The 24,306-nt window shown below is 36.2% G+C and overlaps 1 protein-coding gene across 1 annotated transcript; it reads right to left on the bottom strand.

The window, feature by feature from the left end:
* Positions 1–349: 349 nt before the first annotated feature.
* On the bottom strand, positions 350–5,459 carry LOC127422236 (uncharacterized). The gene is made up of 11 exons (XM_051665592.1): positions 5,401–5,459; positions 3,951–4,048; positions 3,622–3,789; positions 3,331–3,449; positions 3,059–3,195; positions 2,886–2,979; positions 2,616–2,727; positions 1,999–2,222; positions 1,685–1,853; positions 972–1,099; positions 350–685 (listed from the first exon to the last, which is right to left on the bottom strand). The coding sequence occupies exons 1-11, from the start codon at positions 5,406–5,408 to the stop codon at positions 368–370; spliced, it is 1,575 nt and encodes a 524-aa protein (XP_051521552.1). The 5' UTR covers positions 5,409–5,459; the 3' UTR covers positions 350–367.
* Positions 5,460–24,306: the final 18,847 nt, after the last annotated feature.

Genomic DNA, 24,306 nt, shown 5'->3' with positions numbered 1-24,306 from the left:
TGTCTCTGCGACACCAGCAACTTTAAGTTCAGCTACCACTGTTGCACAACTGTTTACTATATTTGTTTTTAAGAGTACAGACTCACAAGGTGAATTTTGGTTTGGTAAAACACCTACATCCCCTAATGAAATGGAGTTGGTGGTGGATGAGCTTTCACCATAATCGGTGCGTGAACTGTCAATTGCACAACACTTGCTGAGATGCTTTCGTAATCCAGAAAAACTATGGTAAACATGTGAACAACCTCTTAGAGCACATTTTAACTTCAGACTTTTTCCTGGACAAAGGCCATGAACTAACTTAAAGTGCCTTATAAGGGCATTGGCACTAGCATGCCCCCTTTTACAAATGAAACAATTCATCTGCTCACTGGAGCATTCTAGCTCTCAACTCAGCCACTCTGGGATTCACCTTGGTGGTTTCAACATCTATGTCATAGACAGTGGTTTGCAGAAAGCTATACACATTGGTCAATTCCTGACAGTATGAGGTGCCAAAGACAAAGTGAGCTTTGAAAAGCTCATCAACACAGGCCAGTGAATTAGAGGCCTTACAGGGTAGAGCATGTTGGTCAATTACAATAAAACAAGACTGGACCCTACTTCTCTTCGGCCCAACAACAAGTAGATATGGCTGGAGACTCTCTCCAATGCTATCCAAGTGCCCTTGGATACTGGTTCCGGTCTGTAAAAGAATGAAAACACATTAGTGCCAATGTGACTTAACAGATAAAGTCAATATACAGCATGAATAAAGATACAGTGATGTCTTCCACCAAAGTTTCTCTATTACATACTTCCAACAGATTGTTACTAAGTATGTGTTAAGTAGAAAATAATAGCACAAGAACAATAATTTAAAGGACAGGTGATCTTTAAGAACCTGTATGAGAAGTAAGCATGTTCAAGGTCACATAGTAACACGACATTATGAACTAGTGTCATTTGATCAGCTTCATCAGTAGCTTCACCTTGATGAATTTCACAAGACAATCACATGCTTGTCTAGCTGAGATTTTTCCCGGTCTTTTGCGGCCTTGACTTGAGGGTGGCAAAAGGTGAACCAGCATCAGAATGGAAGACATATCGCTGTCCCAACCTGGAGACACGGAAAACAAAATAAACAAAAAAATAATAAAAAATAGGCTTTTAGGTTTGGTTTTTAGGTAGAAGGGGTTGAACATACCCTCCTACTCATTTTAACTTAACTTCAACTTGGATGATGTGCTGGTATAAATACATTAACCACTCCAGTACCTTAGTTTATACTGCACACAGATTCAGTATTAACAGCACATTCATGGCCAAGTCTTGATGACAACAGATGTGTGGATGAATTAAGGTGAAACCTCTACAGATACTGAAATGCGGTCATACAGTTAAACTTTATCTACAACATGTCAACCATGCGTCCCAAATGAAAACAATTTCAAACTGTAAATCTGCAACTCCTGTACTAGGCCTTTGAGAAAAGATCAGGGTAGAAATGTTAGAGAAACAGGTAATTATCATTCTAACAGTTTACCCATTGCAAGTCTGTGTTGCATAACTTGCATATGAATCATGCATGTCTAATGGGTAAAGTTGTGACCAAAATTGAAACTCTATATATCTGAATAAAGCTATGCTTTTCATGAATGCATAACTTCCTCTAAAACAATTTAGGGTATAGCACAATAGTTACCTTCTTCAACTTCAGTGGCTTCAGCATTTTGGATGAGGTCTTGGAGCTCACTAGTCTGTGTGAGGCCACGGCTCTGTGCAATAACCTGTGGTTTTATGTTGGTAGACCACTTCTCCAACAACTTTGCAGAGGTCGCATCACCAAATAGAAGTCCAAAATCTTGATCAATCTGTACAAAATAACAAAGATAATTAAAGTAGGTACCACAGTAGGAACTCACTTTGTTTACCTAACGAGTCTGTGTTACTGCAGAACAACAATAGCACTTGATTTCATATTTGTTTGTTTGTTTAAACAATTGAAGTCTCACATACCAAGCCTGGTATATCCATGAATCGCAGGAAAATGGATAGAATATCAGGTGCCTCTTTAGGGTCGTGCAGCATCTTCTGGCGATAGGCCAGTGTTAACCTCATCTTTTCCTTTACCACTGCCTCATCACCTGTATGCTTCATCAGGGCAATTGCTTCCTGACACTGACGTTCATCATTCAACCAGCTGTCTTCTTTGTAGGGATCCCTGTCAGCAGTTGGCCCACCTGAAAGTGTTTAAGACAATATGAAAACCACATTTGTAGTCCCTTTTCTTTCCAAAGCACAACATACCAACACTAGATACATGACAGGAAATAACATGGAAAACATGCATATATCCTAGAGTGACATTTAAATTTGCCCAACACTGATGATTATGCAAAGCATGTTTGCATTTAAAAAGAAAAGCGCTTATATACTATGTAACTCTTGACCTCATTCACAATATGACTTAATGACAGACCAATTTGGAACAAAAGAATACTTCAAAGACAAGTCACAAATGTTAAGATGAGTAAAATAATCAAGTTGTATGTTCATTTGAAAAAAAAAAAAAAAGTTATTCAAGCCTTGCAGCCAAGCTAATAAAAGCACTGACTAAACATCAAATATTGCACCTGTCTGTGGTTGCCGTGGGCGTTTCATCCGTCCCTCTGATCCTTCTTTCTGCAGCGTTTTAATTCTCCATGCCAAATATCCACTTCCATCTTCTGCATTGTAATAATGCTCCTATGACCAGAACAATACACAGACCTAGTTGTTATACATTACACGACTAAGGAAATAAATGCCGTATCAATTATAATGTAGATAATCTTTACTCTGAAATATACAGAGTATATCCTCCTCCTGTAAATCAAAAAGATTGAGAGGCAAAAGCTACTTACATAACCAAGTTTGCTCCTGGGGTCAGCCAAGTATGGGAATAGGGAGATGATTCCCTTCGCATATTCTTCCTTCAAACGTCGGGAAGGGCTTGTTCTACACACAAAAACATAAACCAATTACAACCCATAACATCATAAACATCAATTTACAAATTACTGTATGAACAACCTACCCATGTTCATTTGTCAAATGTGCTACCAAGATTTCCACCACGTCACGTCTTCTGCCATCTGACAGACTTTTAGTGCGAGCGTATTCATTTATGACCTTCTCGCCTCCAGGGCTGCTCTTTAGGATATCTTCGACCATCTGGAGAGGGAAATGATGTAATATTGAGCAGAGATGAGAAATTAACAACTGACAAGAGTATATAGTTCCAAATATCTTTACTATTTAAGTAATTCTATATAGATGTAATTCAGAGGCAAGATTGGTGATCCTTACTTGGGCAAGACGACGTTCCTCAGCTCGATTTTTTTCAGGAGGACTTCTAATCAACATTGCTGTGTCATCAGACTCTGATGTGCCCCCAGCATCTCCTAATGAGCTTGAGCTTAAAGAATCTTCAATATAAACCATATCAATGGTCTAATTATCTGTTCATACTACTTTGATAGCATGCTACACAGCTATTAAGAATTAGTCCAATAGACATATTAGCCTGTGCAAATCAGTGAATTGGTAAATATTGCTGAGAATAAACACAAAACATAATAAGCATGTCAAACAACTTACCATCAAAACTTGCTGTGCCTGGGATGAAAATTTCTAGGACACCAAGGTCTGGTCGTGTCAGCAGATATTCAAATGCTTCCTCATCAACTTCTGTCTTCGAGTCATCAAAGACTTTAACGTCCATTGTAGGAAGATCAAATTTCTTGGCAACTGAAGGAAGACAAACCACTGGCAAATTGACAAAGGACAGCAATGCCAAAAAACACAAACAGTTATTTTTATACCCCATAAGATACAATCATACACTTATTTTATTACTATTAAAAACTATTTTTTCAGAGGGAAAATTATTAAAGATTTTAACAATGTTAAAGTTTGTTATTTCTCACCACATTCCAAAAACATCTGAAATGTAAAAGGTGTTGGAGAAAAAATATATTTCTTGCTATCTTTGAACTTCACTCTGACAACATTGTTGGTTTGCATCCTGAAGGAACCAAAAAGACAAAGTTAAACAAAAGGCGATAACACTCACAATCAGATGAAAAAAAGAACATTCGTTAACCCTTTAGAATACTGTTCGGTCATTAATGAATAACTACACAGGAACAAATGAGTAATGCACTATTAACATTCTAGTAACTACTATTAACTAACAAGAAATTCTGATTAACGAATTAGTAAGAAATAGCGTTCAGTTGAATGAGGTAGTTCACTATTAGCTACTCAATAACTATTTTTTCATACCTCCCAGAGGACTACTAAGAACTACTGTATACAAGTTCATAATTAATGTGAATAATGTATAATATAAGGTAATGGTAACCCACTAGTAATGACTCAAGTATTACCAAATCCATCTGAAAGAATTACTATTCAAAATCTTACTAAAATCTCAAAAACTTCAGTCATTACTAGGGGGTTATCATGCTTTTCACTTTATAATACTGATCCAAATAATAAGTAGTTCCTTCTGAAGGATGTAGTAGGGTAACACTTGAGTCATTACTATCCAAAACCTTACAAAAGACTCAAAAGTTTACAGTGACTTCAGTCAATATTAGGGAGTTATCATGCTTTTCACTTTAGAATACTGATCAAAATAATTAGTAATTCCTTCTGAAGGATTTGGTAATACTTGAGTCATTACTAGTGGGTTATTTGTTCCTGTGTTTCCCATTATTCATTAATGACGGAACAGTATTCTAAAGTGTTACCGAACAGGCATTAGTGCACTACACAACATGAATTATCTTTGTTCACTAATGTGTTTTTAATTTGTAATAACTGTCTAATAGTTCTGTTAAGGCATGGTGCTCAATGCTCACCCACATAAAAATTGCCTCCAGCAATCCAATTAAGGCTAACGTTAACTTAACTCTTTACAGAGTCAAGTACATGTGGTGCACAACTCGAGCCGCTAGTCACAATAGTTTAGTGGACAAACATTTGATAGGCAGCTAGCTAGTTTCACTGTTGTCAATTAATGTTCATGTAATCTATATGTTAGCTTTTTGCTTTCAATATAACTTTGCTTAACTTAGTTCTTGAGGCCAGCTTAAATTAAGGTTAGGCTATGTGTTTGCCTCCACAGTGAAGCTAACATTAAATTAGCTAAAGTAGGTTTTAGTAAAGTTTTGGTGCACCACAGCATCTAACAAGTGATTAGTGAATTTTCCTCATTAGCTAGCATTGTGTCGAGCACTAACTTTCACGTTAAACTTCGCATCAAGTTAACATGAGAAAGCTATCTCTATAATATTCAAAAAACGTGGCAAACTGATCTCAAAACAGAGGCGAATATTATGAAAATGAATAAGACTTTGAAACTTTACTTACTTTAACATCCAGTAGAAGCGCAACTTCTCTTCTAAACCCACAAACGGCAGCGATCGCGATGGCCGTGACGAACAGTAATGGCGGATAAACTAAACTTTGGGAGGATAATTTTGGGGAGGAGTCACAGTTACTCTTTAATTTCGCTCCCACTCTACTGACACATTTTACTCTGTACACTCAAAATAGAGCAAAAACAACTATTTTTGAGGGGAAAAAAATTAACTCTGGAAAAACTACTCTGCCATTTTTCCTGTGCAGACAAAAGATATTTATTAATTTATATATTTATTTGTGAGACATTGCGATATAAAAAGGGATGTACTAGAGTTCACTTTGACAGGTGAAGGGAGAAGACAGAAAGCTTAAATGGATAGTTCACCCAAAAATGAAAATTCAGTCGTTGTTTTCTCACCCCTGTGTTGTTATAACCCTATATGACTTTCTTTCTTTTTATTAACACAAAGGGAGAAATTGTGATTTTTTTTCTTAGTGATGTCATACAATGGCAGTCTATGGTGACCACCTCTTCAAGCTTCAAAATGACACAAAAATATAATTCAGAAGTCTAATAAATTATTCCATGAGACTCATGATTGTTATGAAAGCATACGATAAGGTCTGGTGCGAAACAAACTGAAATCGAATGTATTATTTAGTATAAATGTTCAATGACTGTTGATCTCCTGTGCGCTCATGAGTCTGCACGCGAGCTTTAGAGCTTTTTGCACAAGAGCAACAGTAGTTACGCAGCACGCACGAGATGGGGCATTCAAGCGAAAACTCATTTTGTTTCGCTTCAACTGGACCCCCAGTGATATTAACAACAGAAAACACAACATAGCTGCACACAAACCAGAGAACAGAACTTACATACATGTCTGAAGAGTTTGTACTGGAAGAATAGATGCACTTCAATGTCCAGCCTTATTTGTTTGAACCAGAGCCCTCAGTCAAACAGTGTGATGGGGCTGAAGGTAGCTACAGTCACACCATGTCCTACTCAGATGCTATAACGTCATGCAATAAAAGTTATCTTTTCGATGTTAATCAGATTTTTTTTTTGTCCTAAGCAGCTGTGAGGAGCAATGGGACATTCTGTCGATCGCTTGGTTTCTATATTTGTCGTCGCTCCAAGTAACCCCGTCCTATGAACGGGCACTGGCCCAAAATGCAATGCGTGTTGCGAGCGTGAGGCGATTGTCTGTTCTGTGACTGCTTTCGGGTCCTTGTATACGATATAACTTGCGAGTTTCCGGGCAGCCGGTGGAGTTTCTTGTGCCCCACTCGGGTAAGATGATGCCCCCCTATGGGGTTGGTGCCCTAAGCAGACTGCATAGTATGCGTATAGGGACCTACCTGACTGAGGGCTCCGGTTCAAACTAATAAGGCTGGACATTGAAATGCATCTATTCTTTCACTACAAACTCTTCAGACATGTTTGTAAGTTCTGTTCTCTGGTTTGTGTGCAGCTATGTTGTGTTTTCTGTTGTTAATATCACTGGGGGTCCAGTTGAAGCAAAACAAACACAGGGATGAGTAAACAATGACTGAATTTTCATTTTGGGTGAACTCTCCCTTTAATACAAATAAAAAACATTAAATAATGACAAAACACAAATATTGGACAGCATTTTGTGGCATAATGCTGATTTTTGTTTTATTTGTCCCTCCTTAAAAAAAAAAAAACATAAAAAAATAAAAAAACAGTGAGGCACTAACATTGTAAGTGAATAGGGCCAATTTTTTGCAGTGTTTAAAGGCAGAAATGTGAATTTTATGAAAGCACTTACATTAATTCTTCTTTTAAAAGTCATGTATTTTTTGAGCTGTTAAGTTGTTTAATAAGCACAGTTATTTCACTCTCCTAACTATGTACAATTATATGGTTAATTGCATTTTATTATCTGCTCTGTCCGTGACCCTACTGTATCAGAACAGACCTGCGACATATTTTTGACTCGTGACTCACCTGTTGAGAACCATTAGTTTAGAATAAAATGCACTCTTTAACTAAGGATATTATTGGGTGTTCTGACAGTACCGTTGTTAAGTCACATCAGATCTAAATTAAGAATGAACAGCTCAGAAACTCATTACACAAAAAGACAGTTTTTATTTTTCCTTGTTGAGGAAAAGCCTGAAGTTCTCTGCCTTGAGAGATCAGTTGGCTGTAGACAATAGACTAATGTTGGGAATCAGTCAGATAGAAATTGTATCCACTGGTTCTGCTCTAATGGGAAAATACATTATGATCTTCTTGGTTTTTTTTTTTTTTTTGTTTTTATCCCCTTTTTCTCCCCAATTTGGAATGCCCAATTCCCACTACTTACTAGGTCCTCATGGTGGCACGGTTACTCACCTCAATCCGGGTGACGGAGGACACGTCTCAGTTGCCTCTGCTTCTGAGATCGTCAATTCGTGCATCTTATCACGTAGTTCGTTGTGCATGACACCGCGGAGACTCCCAGCATGTGGAGACTCATGCTACTATCTGCGATCCACACACAACTTACCACGCGCCCCATTGAGAGCGAGAACCACTTAATCACGACCACAAGGAGGTTACCCCATGTGACTCTACCCTCCCTAGCAACTGGGCCAATTTGGTTGCTCAGGAGACCTGGCTGGAGTCACTCAGCATGCCCTGGATTCGAACTCACGACTGCAGAGGTGGTAGTCAGCGTCAATACTTGCTGAGATACCCAGGCCCTCTTATTATCTTCTTGTGAAATGCAAATGGACCTTTTCAGTGGCAAGGGTCCTTGTCAGACATAAACGAACAGATATTTATTCAAACTTAAACATCTTGAATATTTTGTTGCAGTTCAACTTATTCTGTGCATTACTTACACTGTGTATTAACCTGCAATTGTTAACATTAAGGACAATCTCTACTTGATCTAACACTTAAAATTACTTTCGTTATATTTAATGAAATATATTTCAGCCTATTTTCAGGCTTTACGCATTTCAATTTCATAACAAAATTCCACCATATTGAACTGTGCAATTTTCAACAAAATTAAACATAAAATATTTAGTTTTTTTTTATCATTTTATTTTGGTTAAGATGGAATTTTAATCATGAAATTGAAATGCATAAATCTTAAAAATATGATGATTAATATTATTGTTATTATTATTTTAGAGTAAAGTATTCCGGTTCATTTAGTCAGAGAAGAAAAAAAAAAAAAAAAAACACATTCCCATTGATTTTTTTCACTTTTATTTTTTATTATTATGCTCACACAAATATACAATTTGCAGAACACAAAAAACAACATTTGACGCCAAGAAGATTAAACAGATGCCAAAATGAGTGACAAAAATAATTAAAAGTGAGTAGACATGGGGGGAGTAAATCATTACAAGCACAGAGCAGAATAAGTAAAGACATAAAGGCATTGGCAGGGGCGTAGCAGTCATTTTAAAAGTGGGGGGACACAGCTGTCAGTAGTTGGCTCACACAGACCCAAAACTCGCAGTGCAGTATTAATGTATTACACTATATATTAATATATAATTGTGATATAAGTATTATATGAATATATACATATTTACTTTTAATATTTCTGGTATTTTAAAGATTCAAATATTGCAAAAATAATTGTGAAATTTAGCTAAATTAGCTGCAAAAATAAAGGACATCTTGTGGAGCACTTGTTTCTGTTTCACACATGACAATAAAAGACTGAGCACAAGCTGGTCCTGAATAAATTATTTAATCAATTACAATAATGACAATTGTGCATGTGCAATTTTTTTTTTTTATTGTGGGATTTAAATGTATCCAAGTGGCTCAGGTGTTTTGACTACGGTGTTATGGTGTTTTGACTACGTTCACCAAAATTCGTTCGGATCCATGGTCATTCAGTGACCATTTCTGGTGATGACAAATGAGTGTCTTGTGTGAAATGAGTTAGTCACTGAATCAACGATCAAAAGAAAATGTGTATGTCTACAGATCTACAAAGAGACTTAAGTAGAGGTTTTGAGCATTATAAGAACAAAGCAAATCTATCATTTCCCTACAATTTGTGAGCTTCTGACATGACTTTTATCAAAAGACAACAATAATAGTCTTATAATAATAAGTATGAGTTTGAATAATGTCCTTACGTTTTCATGTATAAAAAAAGCGTGTCTACATATCTATTCACTTCTAAAAACACAGCAGATCGATCTTTTTTCCTACAGTTTGTCGACTGCACACCAACACAGAGGTAAAAAACAGGAGCTGATATTAAAAATAGCTTTACATATTTAACACAAATCTAGTAATCTGCTTAAATTGGCAAAAACCACTGATCAAACTTTTCCCTCACAAACATAATGCAAAAAGCACAACTTAATGAAGATTCATGCGCTGATATAAACTCCATTTACAATGTGTGCTTAAAAGGATTGTCCTTTGTTTTTTTTTCCTGCAGTGCATTTCACGTAATGCTGCCAATCAAGAAGGATATGCGATAAATAATTCTCATTTGTGTGTTTCCCATCTCTAGATTCCTAATTAATTTCAAATAATAAAAAAAAAAGGATAAATGAGCATTGTTGAAAGCAACTTTGTAGAAATGAATGGATCCGTGTTGCATAGACTGTCTAACTGATGACCTATTACGTAAGGGTTGTTTCGGCTCGTGAATCTCACCTGTGATTGGCTGGATGGTCACTCATTCAGCCCAAAGTAACAAAACGTAAAGAATACTGTATACAAATCCACCATTTGGACTCGGTATGAGTTTAGCTTGGAAAAGTGAGGGGGACAAAAATCACCTTTCTAAAGAGTGTGGGGACGTGATAAGGGGTCATACACCACTGAAAGTTATATAAAGATACCGAAATTTGAGCACACATTCCAAGTTTTTGTAGCTTTGTTGTTGGAAGAGGATGGAAAGAGTTTTAATATAAATTCCAACATCTCTTTGGAAATGAGAAAAAATGGGTTTGATTTTTAACACATTACGTTTATGAATGAAGTACTTGCCAAGTATTATAATTAAATAAGAAATACACATCTTCATATTGTTTCTCGAAAACATTAAACCCAAAAATTACATTCTTAAAATAAAGTTGAAAATCTTTATGGATAAAATCTATAATAAATTGGGAAGTTTCTTTTTGTCATCACAGTATCAACAGATGGAAGAGAGTCTCAGGTTGTAAATAACAAAAAGTACAGTTCACATCAATATTCATTTTAAACCATGATACTATAAAAGTTTTAACAGGATAGTATTAATGAATAAGTTTAAATGAAATTTCCTTTACCTTATTTATTAACAGAAATGTATCAGGAAGTGTCCAAACCCTCTTCCACAAAATATATTTGACAGACCTATTCCATGTTACAATTGCAAGAGGAGTGGTCACAGTCACTTTGGAATAGGGCACGGATATATATATATATATATATATACAGGTGCATCTCAATAAATTAGAATGTCGTGGAAAAGTTCATTTATTTCAGTAATTCAACTCAAATTGTGAAACTCGTGTATTAAATAAATTCAATGCACACAGACTGAAGTAGTTTAAGTCTTTGGTTCTTTTAATTGTGATGATTTTGGCTCACATTTAACAAAAACCCACCAATTCACTATCTCAAAAAATTAGAATATGGTGACATGCCAATCAGCTAATCAACTCAAAACACCCGCAAAGGTTTCCTGAGCCTTCAAAATGGTCTCTCAGTTTGGTTCACTAGGCTACACAATCATGGGGAAGACTGCTGATCTGACAGTTGTCCAGAAGACAATCATTGACACCCTTCACAAGGAGGGTAAGCCACAAACATTAATTGCCAAAGAAGCTGGCTGTTCACAGAGTGCTGTATCCAAGCATGTTAACAGAAAGTTGAGTGGAAGGAAAAAGTGTGGAAGAAAAAGATGCACAACCAACCGAGTGAACCGCAGCCTTATGAGGATTGTCAAGGAATGGACTGAGGCTGGGGTCAAGGCATCAAGAGACACCACACACAGACGTGTCAAGGAATTTGGCTACAGTTGTCGTATTCCTCTTGTTAAGCCACTCCTGAACCACAGACAACGTCAGAGGCGTCTTACCTGGGCTAAGGAGAAGAAGAACTGGACTGTTGCCCAGTGGTCCAAAGTCCTCTTTTCAGATGAGAGCAAGTTTTGTATTTCATTTGGAAACCAAGGTCCTAGAGTCTGGAGGAAGGGTGGAGAAGCTCATAGCCCAAGTTGCTGGAAGTCCAGTGTTAAGTTTCCACAGTCTGTGATGATTTGGGGTGCAATGTCATCTGCTGGTGTTGGTCCACTTCATGCTTCCTTCTGCTGACCAGCTTTTTAAAGATGCTGATTTCATTTTCCAGCAGGATTTGGCACCTGCCCACACTGCCAAAAGCACCAAAAGTTGGTTAAATGACCATGGTGTTGGTGTGCTTGACTGGCCAGCAAACTCGCCAGACCTGAACCCCATAGAGAATCTATGGGGTATTGTCAAGAGGAAAATGAGAAACAAGAGACCAAAAAAATGCAGATGAGCTAAAGACCACTGTCAAAGAAACCTGGGCTTCCATACCACCTCAGCAGTGCCACAAACTGATCACCTCCATGCCACGCCGAATTGAGGCAGTAATTAAAGCAAAAGGAGCCCCTACCAAGTATTGAGTACATATACAGTAAATGAACATACTTTCCAGAAGGCCAACAATTCACTAAAAATTTTTTTTTTATTGGTCTTATGATGTATTCTAATTTTTTGAGATAGTGAATTGGTGGGTTTTTGTTAAATGTGAGCCAAAATCATCACAATTAAAAGAACCAAAGACTTAAACTACTTCAGTCTGTGTGCATTGAATTTATTTAATACACGAGTTTCACAATTTGAGTTGAATTACTGAAATAAATGAACTTTTCCACGACATTCTAATTTATTGAGATGCACCTGTATATATATATATATACATACTATATATATATATATATATATATATATATATATATATATATATATATATATATACATATTGTTTCTCAGATTGGGAGATTTTAAACAGATTTTACCTACTAGTGTATCAGCTGAATCCGGAAGAGTTTTATTTGAACAAAATGGATAGATAGACCTGTAACCTTTAAACAGCACAATATATACAATATATATATATATATATATATATATATATATATATATATATATATATATATATATATATATATATGACAACAAAGAGTTTAAAATAAGGTTTTGACAGATATTTACAACACAGTATGAGTGAGCAATTAAGTACAGTATTTTCCTGTAATGACTTGCCATTATATTTTAGGCTTCTATCCAAGTGAAGATGCTTGTCTTGATCTGCCTGCTTCATCTGTGTTTTGAATGCACTGAGGTGTTTGGCAGGACTAGAGGAAAATAAAGCTCAGAAGAAAGCCAATTACAGGAAGTAGGTCATCTTTTGTGCTATTATTTCCATTTTAAGTATATAAAATGTAGACATCTGAATGCAGACAGGCTATGTATACACCATAACCTTATTATTGATATTTTATGCCTTAAAGACCCCACAAACCCCGCAGAGCCAGCAGAATAAAGCTTTAATGCATTCTTTAGCAAGGAGGATGCAGAGTGTAACGAATGAGGCTGGTATCCCTTCAGCCGACCACCAGAGGGAGCCTTCTCCCGAATACTGACACTGTACAGTTTCTTCTGTTGTGACTTCCTTTTTGAACCATATAAATAGCCATGCTCTTCCATTGTGACTTTGCGAAGTATTGCCAGTTTTACTGCCTTACCAAGCATTATTTTCATTGCCTGTTTATTTGCCTACTTGTTATGACCATTATCCCTTCAGCCGACCACCAGAGAGAGCCCTCTCTCGAATAGTGACACTGTACTGTTTCTTCTATTGTGACTTCCTTTTTGAACCATATAAATAGCCATGCTCTTCCATTGTGACTTTGCGAAGTATTGCCAGTTTCACTGCCTTACCAAGCATTATTTTCATTGCCTGTTTATTTGCCTACTTGTTATGACCATTGTGCCTGTTTCACTGGATTACCGTTATTGGATTACTGTTTTGCTCTTTTTGCCTGGTTGGACTGATTACCTGTGTAACGACTACTTTGCCTGCTTCAACGATTACATCTCTGCCTAGTGTATTGGATTTGTTTGCTGATTATAATAAACTTCATGCATATGGATTCTACCTTCGCCTCCATGCCGAGTCCCTTACACAGAGCATGTTATTACTGGTTGAAACATATATGTACTCTACACAAAGTCATAAAACTACTTACCCAACCGTCCAAATTGCTGCTGCAACTGTTTCATTTTCTTAAATGCTTTTGTCAACAATCAAGCTGCAATATATGTATGTTAAAATCACGATTTTCAGAGCCTATCTTGCCTTCTGAATAAAATGGGCTACTCAAATGTACACGATTTCTGTCAATGCTGTCTACTCTGCAGTACTGTGACTGCATGACCTTCATTTTAGCATGAGTTCCCATTCAAGGCCCTGATATACTTCATACGAATTCGAAGAACAAATGGGTGTGATGACATTTAGAACAAAATCTGGCCAAAAAAGATGATGTTTTGCATTCATTTCGGTGGTTCGTAACAGCTAGCCTGGGCAAACTTTTAGGAAAACTTCTAACCGGCTTCTAAACACCTTCTTACTGCCATCGGTCCACGTCATTGGTAGGTGTGACCTGAAGATCCTCTACTTTGTTTACATCGTTCAGTCAGTCAAAAACAGTCAACATGAACACATTAGTGTGCAATTAATAGCGAGCTGATGCAAATTTGCAAAACATCAGTACGATCGTTCGCATAGAGACATTTCCCAAGACCATGTCATGTGATTATTTTAGTTTAATTAGTCCACAAAAGGAATCAAATCTACTCAAATACTCTAAGTGCCCATTCACTCATGTGCCATCTGCAGCGAAAGCCATTCACACATTTAAGTAAGTAAGATATGCCTCTATCATCATTCTTTTGTCTGTATTCTGAACATTAACACTCTTTTATACACCCATCTTTGCAGTTGTATCAGTGTCATCATAAATTATGATAAAAGGTTGTATTTGGTGCATATTATGGCCACCTATAGCGTGTTAGCTCCATAGCTCCATTAATTTAGAATGTAAACAAGACAAAGTTAACTTTTTCTACTGCATATATATTATTTTAAATCATCATCGAGTGGTTAAAACATCTTCTTTTGCTGATCTAGTGTGAATTCTAGGCCTACTCATAGAATGAGGCATAAAGCAACTGATAACACATTTTTAAGGTTTTACATGTAGCGTCCTCATATTTAAATGCTCCTCTAAGCACCTCCCACAGCGGTATGACAAGTGTCTGAATGTTCGCAAACAGTATACCGTTACTCAGCTGTTTAGAACTTCTTTTTCTCCTGAAAGAAGAACAAAGAAGAACTTCTCCAGAAGTATATTGGGGCCTTCAGTCTGTTCACTCGGTACAACATGTTGGCTATGGGATATATCTCGCTCTCACGTACACACACTGAAGACACTATTCAAGTCTGAAAGAATGACTTCTGGTAGACTAAATGTCAAAATTCTTTATTGAAGGCTATAACACATGCATAACTGAAGCCTTATTATAAAAACATCTGAGAATGAGTAAGTCGCTTTTGATGCTAAAAGCATTTACTGTAGAAATTTGTTGCAGTAACCGACAAAACTACACAGTACACACTTTCAAAACTATCACAACAAAACTAACAAGAAAAAGTAACGATGGTAGTTTTTTGTTTAAGTCATGAAATGTGTCAGAAGTATGTATTGACATAATTTTAAAGAATATTCCGGGTTCAATACAAGTTAAGCTCAATCAACAGCGTTTATGGCATAATGTTGATTACCACAAAAAAAGATTTTGACTCGCCCCTTATTAAAAAAAAAATCAGTCACAGTAAGGCACTTACAACAGAAGTGTTCAAGCCTGGCAACGAAGTTGTAATATTGGATATAACTTTATACAGATAAGGTTAGGTAGTGATTATATCACACTAAAATCACGTTAACACATGTAACACGTATAAAATGCAACCCATCTTATACTGAACCATTGTAATTGCCTTACTGTAACTGCAATTTTTGCTTATATAAATTAGTTTTTGTGTAAATCAACATTAAACACAAATGCTGTCAATTGAGCTTAACTTGTATTGAACCTAGAACATTCCTTTAATAATTTTAACATTTTTAGATTGTTTAATAAACTAAAATTATTCATCATTTAATAATATTTGTTATTTTCAACAAATTCAACAAGTCAGATATAATTCCCACTGCCTTATGTAACTTGGCAATGCAAAATTGTTGGATGTTTTATTACAAAATGTTCCTATGTTCCTTATTTTGGATAAAAGCCTCTTTACTAAATGTACTGTGAATGACTAAATATTTATGTTTTTCAGATTGAGTGAAATAGGGCAATACTCTGTAGCCTTTAGAGTTCAGAAGAAGAATTGTCTTATGGAGTCCAACTATACAAGTCAGGATTTAATAACTAAAGAAGTGAAAAGTAAAATTCTAAACAATATGGTTTATGTGAACAATAACCTCACCGCTGCAAAGCCTCTTTCACCAGAACATTCCGAGTTTCGCCTGAAGAATGATCTGAAAAACATCTTAAACAAAACAGATGAATGTGTGGTTTTCTTCACTGTAAATTCACCCTGTATGAGTACATGCCTAGCCATAAATGGCAAATACAGCATTAAAGAGAGTCTGGAATTGTTAGAAAATTATGAGGGAATTAAAGACTTTGTCGTCAAAATGATCTGGGAACATGATAATGACAAGAAGGAGGAAATGATTAAAAGACTTAAGGAAATAGCACCTGGTTTGCCATTTTATCGGTATGTGAAAAACAAAGCAAAATGTGATGTTCTGTAGAGCAAATAGTAACATGATGCAACTTTCTTTGTTTTGTTATTGAGGCAACTTTCATTTCTATAGTTGGTCCTTTTGAGGAGTAAAAGATTATAAATATTAAAATTTAATCTGAAATAGGCCTATTGTAAATTGTGATATTATGTTTGTTGAGATGACAACCTTGTTATAGAAAACTAATGCCTGCTTACTGCTTAAATTAAAATTGATTTTATAAGCATAATTTTTGGTTAAAGTTTTTGAATACCTGTACGTATCCTTCAGTTGCATAAGCACAAAGTGAACTGAAATAGAGTCAACAGGGTCATCTTGACCAAAGGGGACACAGATCACCCTAATGGTGACATCACACGAAACAACTATTTGCAACAAGACAACATAAATAATACTACAAAAGTGCCAAAACCTCTATTAATTCTTAATAAGAATTATTTAAATGCCCCCATAAATTCCCTTTGACCAAGAAACTATAATTAAATAAAGCGCAAGGGATTATGGGTGTTCCAGTGTTCAAGGGGGATGGTGTTATTAAATAATTTAATATATATATATATATATATATATATATATATATATATATATATATATTTAATGAATACTTATGGGTCATTGACAAATAAGGTTATCTAAGGTGTTAAACTTAGAAATCTTTAAAAAATCTAGTTTAAAACACTTGTGTCTTGTTCTCAGAAATGTAATTTTGTGTCCAAACTTTACATTTTCATGTGGTGTAACCATCAAGTAAAAGGTATAATACTTTCTTTGAACCTTTACAGTGGTGTGAAAAAGTGTTTGCCCCCTTCCTGATTTCTTTTTTTTTTGCATGTTTGTCACACTTAAATGTTTCAGATCATCAAACAAGTTTAAATATTAGTCAAAGATAACACAAGTAAACACAAAATGCAGTTTTTAAATGAAGGTTGTTATTATTAAGGGAAAACAAAATCCAAACCTACATGGCCCTGTGTGAAAAAGTGATTGCCCCCTAAACCTAATAACTGGTTGGGCCACCCTTAGCAGCAACAACTGCAATCAAGCATTTGCGATAACTTGCAATGAGTCTTTTACAGCACTGTGGAGGAATTTTGGCCCACTCATCTTTGCAGAATTGTTGTAATTCAGCCACATTGGAGGGTTTTCGAGCATGAACTGCCTTTTTAAGGTCATGCCACAGCATCTCAATAGGATTCAGGTCAGGACTTTGACTAGGCCACTCCAAAGTCTTCATTTTGTTTTTCTTCAGCCATTCAGAGGTGGACTTGCTGGTGTGTTTTGGATCATTGTCCTGCTGCAGAACCCAAGTTCGCTTCAGCTTGAGGTCACGAATAGATGGCCGGACATTCTCCTTCAGGATTTTTTGGTAGACAGAAGAATTCATGGTTCCATTTATCACAGCAAGTCTTCCAGGTCCTGAAGCAGCAAAACAGTCCCAGACCATCACACTACCTCCACCATATTGTACTGTTGGTATGATGTTCTTTTTCTGAAATGCGGTGTTACTTTTACGCCAGATGTAATGGGACACACACCTTCCAAAAAGTTCAACTTTTGTCTCGTCAGTCCACAGAGTATTTTCCCAAAAGTCTTGGGGATCATCAAGATGTTTTCTGGCAAAAATGAGACGAGCCTTAATGTTCTTTTTGCTCAGCAGTGGTTTTCGTCTTGGAACTCTGCCATGCAGGCCATTTTTGCCCAGTCTCTTTCTTATGGTGGAGTCATGAACACTGACCTTAACTGAGGCAAGTGAGGCCTGCAGTTCTTTGGATGTTGTTGTGGGGTCTTTTGTGACCTCTTGGATGAGTCGTCGCTGCACTCTTGGGGTAATTTTGGTCAGCCGGCCACTCCTGGGAAGGTTCACCACTGTTCCATGTTTTCGCCATTTGTGGATAATGGCTCTCACTGTGGTGCTCTGGAGTCCCAAACCTTTAGAAATGGCTTTATAACCTTTTCCAGACTGATAGATCTCAATTACTTTCTTTCTTATTTGGTCCTGAATTTCTTTGGATCTCGGCATGATGTCTAGCTTTTGAAGATCACTTGGTCTACTTCACTTTGTCAGGCAGGTCCTATTTAAGTGATTTCTTGATTGAGAACAGCTGTGGCAGTAATCAGGCCTGGGTGTGGCTAGAGAAATTGAACTCAGGTCTGATAAACCACAGTTAAGTTAAGTTTTAACAGGTGGGGCAAACACTTTTTCACACAGGGCCATGTAGGTTTGGATTTTGTTTTCCCTTAATAATAACAACCTTCATTTAAAAACTGCATTTTGTGTTTACTTGTGTTATCTTTGACTAATATTTAAACTTGTTTGATGATCTGAAACATTTAAGTGTGACAAACATGCAAAAAAAAAAAGAAATCAGGAAGGGGGGCAAACACTTTTTCACACCACTGTATAAGTATAAACAACTTACTAACAAACTAATTTTCAAAGTAAAAAAACTTTTTTTTTTTTATTTTATAAATATTATACATTTTTGAGTCAAGAATATCAAATCGTTTTCTCAGGGTTACACCACATGACTTGAACAAAATGTGCATTGTAATGGTAGCCAGCTGGTACGAGCTGTGCAGTGTGTATAAACCTCACTCCCCTGGCTTCAAGAGGGGCACTAGTGACTGACATTAGAGGTTGTAGCCTTTAGCTTCCTTGTTAACGCGCCTGCCTTAAATGCCAGAGTGCCTGATTCAAATCCCTCTTGGAGCAGTTCAAGCAGGATGGGTTACAGTGGTGCCATTACCCGGATGGGAGTCCCCGGTTCAAATCCCGCTTGAAGCAGTTACAGCAGGATGGGCTACAGTGGTGCCATGACCCGGATGGCACCGGTTCAAATCCCGCTCGGAGCAGTTCGAGCAGGATGGGCTACAGTGGTGCCGTGACCCGGATGGGAGTCCCCGGTTCAAATCCCGCTTGGAGCAGTTCGAGCAGGATGGGTTACAGTGGTGCCGTGAACCAGATGGGAGTGAAGTTTAGGGGGGTGAGTGTAGCGGTAGCCAGCTGGTACGACTGTGCAGTGTGTAAACCTCACTCCCTTGACCTCAAGAGGCGCACTAGTGACTGACATTAGAGGCTGTAGCCTTTAGCCTCCTTGTTAGCCCGCCACCCCGCTCCGAGCAGGACGGGTTAAATCTTTTCATAAAAATATCAAAATGAATATCAGATGTTTTTTAAAACTTCACGCTTCAGGTTTTTATTGGCAAAAGTGGCTACCATCATGTTGGTTTCACTCAATAACTTTGATTTGGTGGACAAAAGCATTTTTAAATATGAATTATATTTTAGAACACAATTGTTTCACTACTTAAAAAAAAAAAAAACATTACAAGATTATTCTGCACTAGTCATCCAGACATTTCTTTTTTTTCAGGAATTTCAGCTTTTAATTATACTTTTTTTTTAACTGTCTCCAGACACCACATGCAATTTTTTATTTTAAGCTCCAGTAAAAATATCAGGATGACTTTAAACTCAGAAATTGAAAATATGCTCATCATAGAAGAGGTGTATTCAAGTAAATGGTTTGTGTGAATTGCATTTTTTAAATGTATTTTTCATTTAATATATCTGGACAAAAATGAGCGTCACTTCATTGACCCTTAGGACACCTGTTACCCTCTGTTATTGCATTTTATGATGAATTTTGTGAAAAGAATCCACGTTAAGATCATGAAAAAGGTTTTTTTCTAGATCGCCCTCCCACTGTCACAGACACATCTTTTCTACTCCAATAAGTGAACTATAAAGGAAGTTTGGCTGTTTCTATGAAGTATGCTTAAACAGTGGTGTAAAAAAGTGGTTCTACACACAAAAGTGTTTTCTGGGCGAAACCCTGAAAATTGGTTGAATTAAAAACATGTACATGTTGTAACTGTACACTCGTCATAGCAATATCTTACCTTCTGTTCTCTTCTTTTTAATGAAAGACAAAATATTTTCTTGGGCTGTTCTCTTGGCCAGGGGTGGACTGGGACTAAAAAGTGGCCCTGGACTTTCTGGCCCAGAGTGGCCCACCAAACCCGGCCCCCAACACACCACAGCATAACACACCGGCTCATTGATTTCATTTTCTGGCTCAATTTAAAATGTTTGTGTTATGACAACGGGCCCCACCAGTGAAAAAAATGTCATAACTTTAAAACATATAAAACCCACTATAAATGTGATGAGTGGATTTTTTAGAGAAAGCACTAAAAATAAGTACTTTATAGCTCAAACAAACTTTTTTCCCCAACATACAGATGTTAGTTTAAAATGTACATGAAAGTACAAGAGAAAGTGTGTATTTTAGGTGCTGTGACAAGTCAGCATTTCTTCAAAGTTTTTAAAGATCTTAATCACCTTTCAACTTTTTTCTAGAAGTGCAAATAAACTATTATCTTACTTAATATGAGGTTGTGGAATCAACAAGTATAATAATAATATATTATAAATGTATATATAGCTATACAAGATCATAAAATGTTGTTTAAAATAGTTAGATGAAGAAAGTGTCACACAGCAGAAGACAGGTGACAATGCTTACTCAATTACTCACATAACTATGAGTAAAACATTTTTTTTATTAAATCAATGAAAATAAAGTTGGTCAGAATATGTACAGTACATATATGAATATAAACACATATAAGTATATGTAAAACAAAATAAACATACCTCTTAAATTATAGAACTTTGCCGATATTTTGCAGATTAATTGCTCATATTTGCACTCAATGTGAGTTTGTTGCTCTCTTTATATCTGCAGTGTTTTATTTCCTTCCCCAGATTATTCTTGTGAAAAAGTGAAAAGTCCTATGCTCTGACAAGCGCTGTTTCTGCTTTCCTTTAAACAAAGTAAGCCTCAAAGACTCAAATTGCCACAAAGTAATAATTTTCATGCATTTAGTCAGATGTGAGCATTATTCAGCAAGCCGCACTTCAGTTCCCACTAATACTTTGTGGTATGAATAAATTATGCAGATGACTATGCACTGCTCATAGTTTTACTGTTTGCCGATTTTATTTATGCTGCTGTTATTGTATTTGTTGTAACTTGCAGTTATTTGTCATTTTGTGATTATTCAGAGCTCATCTTATACTTAATATGTTGTTTTTGGTTGTCACCATTATTGTGATTTTTATGTCAAATAATGAAGTCCACACGAGGTACAACTATATTGCACACATGGATGTGTGCTCTGATGTGTACGTAATCGGTAAATAAAAGACTTTACATTAATTTAAAGTAAAAATAGTTGTATTGCTTTACTTGACAGAGTTTATTGAATATTTGCTCTGTAATGAGATCTGCGTGGGCACGTTGGAGCCCAGGGCGGCCGCTTATATCGGCTGTAGGACGCGTGCCGGCCCTAATTACCTAGCGGCCCACCGGGAAAATGTCTGGTGCTCCCGTTGGCCAGTCCGCCCCTGCTCTTGGCCATTTTTGAAATTGTGCGAAACTTTTGAAAACTTGTATTACCTTCAGAGGTGTAAGTTTCATGGGAACACTAGGAAGGACAAGTCATCGCTAAACTCCGACATACCTGTTTGCCAGTGTTATGAAAAAACTCAAGGTTGCTAGATTGCATGACAAAAGTGTCACCCTGGTAAAACATTTCAGACTGTACAAGTGTCAAGATCTGATTAGGGGATTTCACCTATGGAAATCTGGCAACCCCACATGTCGAAATCTAATTCTGACCAGCTAATCGCTCTTATTTAAAGTCTTATATTAAATATAACATGATTAGATCTAAGTAATATATGACACAACTGATCTGAAGGGGATTGTAAGGGGGATGTTTTCTGGTATTTCTTGCAACAAGGGGGATGGCATCCCTTCGCATCCCCCCTCAACTCCAGCCCTGAGTGTACCCCATATCCTCAGTCGTTTGAGTTATTAACACTTAAAATCTTGTCTATAGATTTTTTAAGATAAAGAAATTCAAAGAACATTGATATTTGGGTTATGAGCCCAAAACGTAACATTTCAAGTAATGTTTAATTACAGTAAGACAACTTGTTTTTCAAATGACAACATTAGGGTTTACAGTGTACTGATCTAATGAAGTTTTCTATTTTCTATTCCCTTTTCTTTTCCCTAATCATTTACTCACCCTCATCCTGCCATTCCAGATGTGTATGACTTTCTTTCTTTACAAACAAAGATGTTTAGAAGAATATCTCAGCTCTGTAGGTCCATACAATGCAAGTAAATGGGAAGCAAATTGATTACACTCCAAAAAGCTCATATAGGCAGCATAAAAGTAATCCATACGACTTCAGTGATTTAATCCATGTGTTCAGAAGCAATATGATAGGTGTGGGTGAGAAACAAATCAATATTTAAATCCTTTTTTTACTTACAATCTCCACTTTCACGTTCACATTTTTTTTGTTTTGTTTTTGGCTATTTGCATTCTTTGTGCATACTGTTCAGCGAGGAGAATTTATGGTAAAAATGGACTTAAATATTGATCTGTTTCTCACCCAAACCTATCATATCACTTCTGAAGATATAGAGTTAACCACCAGAGTGTTGTGGATTACTTTATGCTGCTTTTATATTTATTTTGGAGCTTCAGAATTTTGGTACCCATTCACTTGCATTGTATGGACCTACAGAACTGAGTTTCATTTGTGTTCAGCAGAAGAAAGAAAGTCATACATATCTGGGATGGCATGAGGGTGAGTTAATTATGAGAGAATTAAAATTTTTGGGTGTACTATCCCTTTAAGTTCTTTTTCTCTGATTCTCTTTTATATCTTATTCCTTACATTATCTTATCCTTTAACATAAATGCTCCAGAAGTGTGACTGAACACTTGCAAGCTGATCCTGTGGCCTCACACTACTGTAACAACTGTAAAAAAAATTGCCTAATCATACCAAACCCAGAGTCAGTCTGAAGAAGGTCATTGCTTATACGCTGGCTCTTTTTGTCTTTGTGTCATTATGACTGTAAATGCAGTAGATACGTGTTCAAGGATGCTCTATTATTGGAAACAAATCCACTATAAACTTAATTAATTTATTTAAAACATCAGTTAAGAGACAAATACTTTAAATTCAGCAAATGTATGCCTATAAATTGGCCCCTGGATCTGCTGAGGTGGAACTGTCTCACACATATCATTTAGGATGTGCCCGTCAATCAAACCGGAACACACATATTCAGTCTGACATAGAAGGTACAGATGGTGCCACCCACACCCACAGGCCAGTACACGATCTGACCCCTCTCAATGGAGGTCAGGATTCCACTTTGGGTTTAAATAGAAACTATTTGATTCGGTCAGTTGGAGGTGAAAAATGTACCTGTCAGTTGTGACGAGAAATGTTCACTAGATGGCGAAATAAGCTCAGTCCATGTGCACAAAGAATTTGCATCGCTTCTCGATACTGCAACAAAATAATAATGTATAATATATATATATATATATATATATATATATATATATATATATATATATATATATATATATATATATATATATGTATATATGTATGTATATATATATATATATATATATATATATATATATATATATATGTATATGTATATATATATATATATTTCGATTCCTACAATACAAAACACAACAACAACAACAATAATAATAATAATAATAATAATAATGTACTGTCTACAGAGTCTATTGTGAGTACAAACATATTTTAAAATGATTATTACAATGCTATAGCACTAATTATAATACAAATATTAATAAAATAATATAATATTTCAACATACATTTAATATTAAAATAAAATCGTATTATTTTAAATAATAAAACTTATTATTGCTTTTTTTTCATTGTCAAAAGCTCTGGCTATCACAGCTCATATCGATAGCCTTGCTTAATAATTTAGGCATGAAAATTATTATTAGTATTGTTATTATTCATACTGACCACCTCTTTCTTGTTTGATTGACAGTTACGTCGCTGTAGTATGACACGCCCCCTCCAGCACAGATAGCTGAGTGCGCGTCTCGTGCACCTCTCGGTCAGTCGCGCGGAGCAGCACGAG

The sequence above is a fragment of the Myxocyprinus asiaticus genome, chromosome 31, assembly GCF_019703515.2.
Source record: "Myxocyprinus asiaticus isolate MX2 ecotype Aquarium Trade chromosome 31, UBuf_Myxa_2, whole genome shotgun sequence".
Lineage (NCBI taxonomy): Eukaryota > Metazoa > Chordata > Actinopteri > Cypriniformes > Catostomidae > Myxocyprinus > Myxocyprinus asiaticus.
The sequence above is the reverse complement of the archived record's forward strand: the minus strand, read 5'-3'. Positions and strand labels throughout refer to the sequence as shown.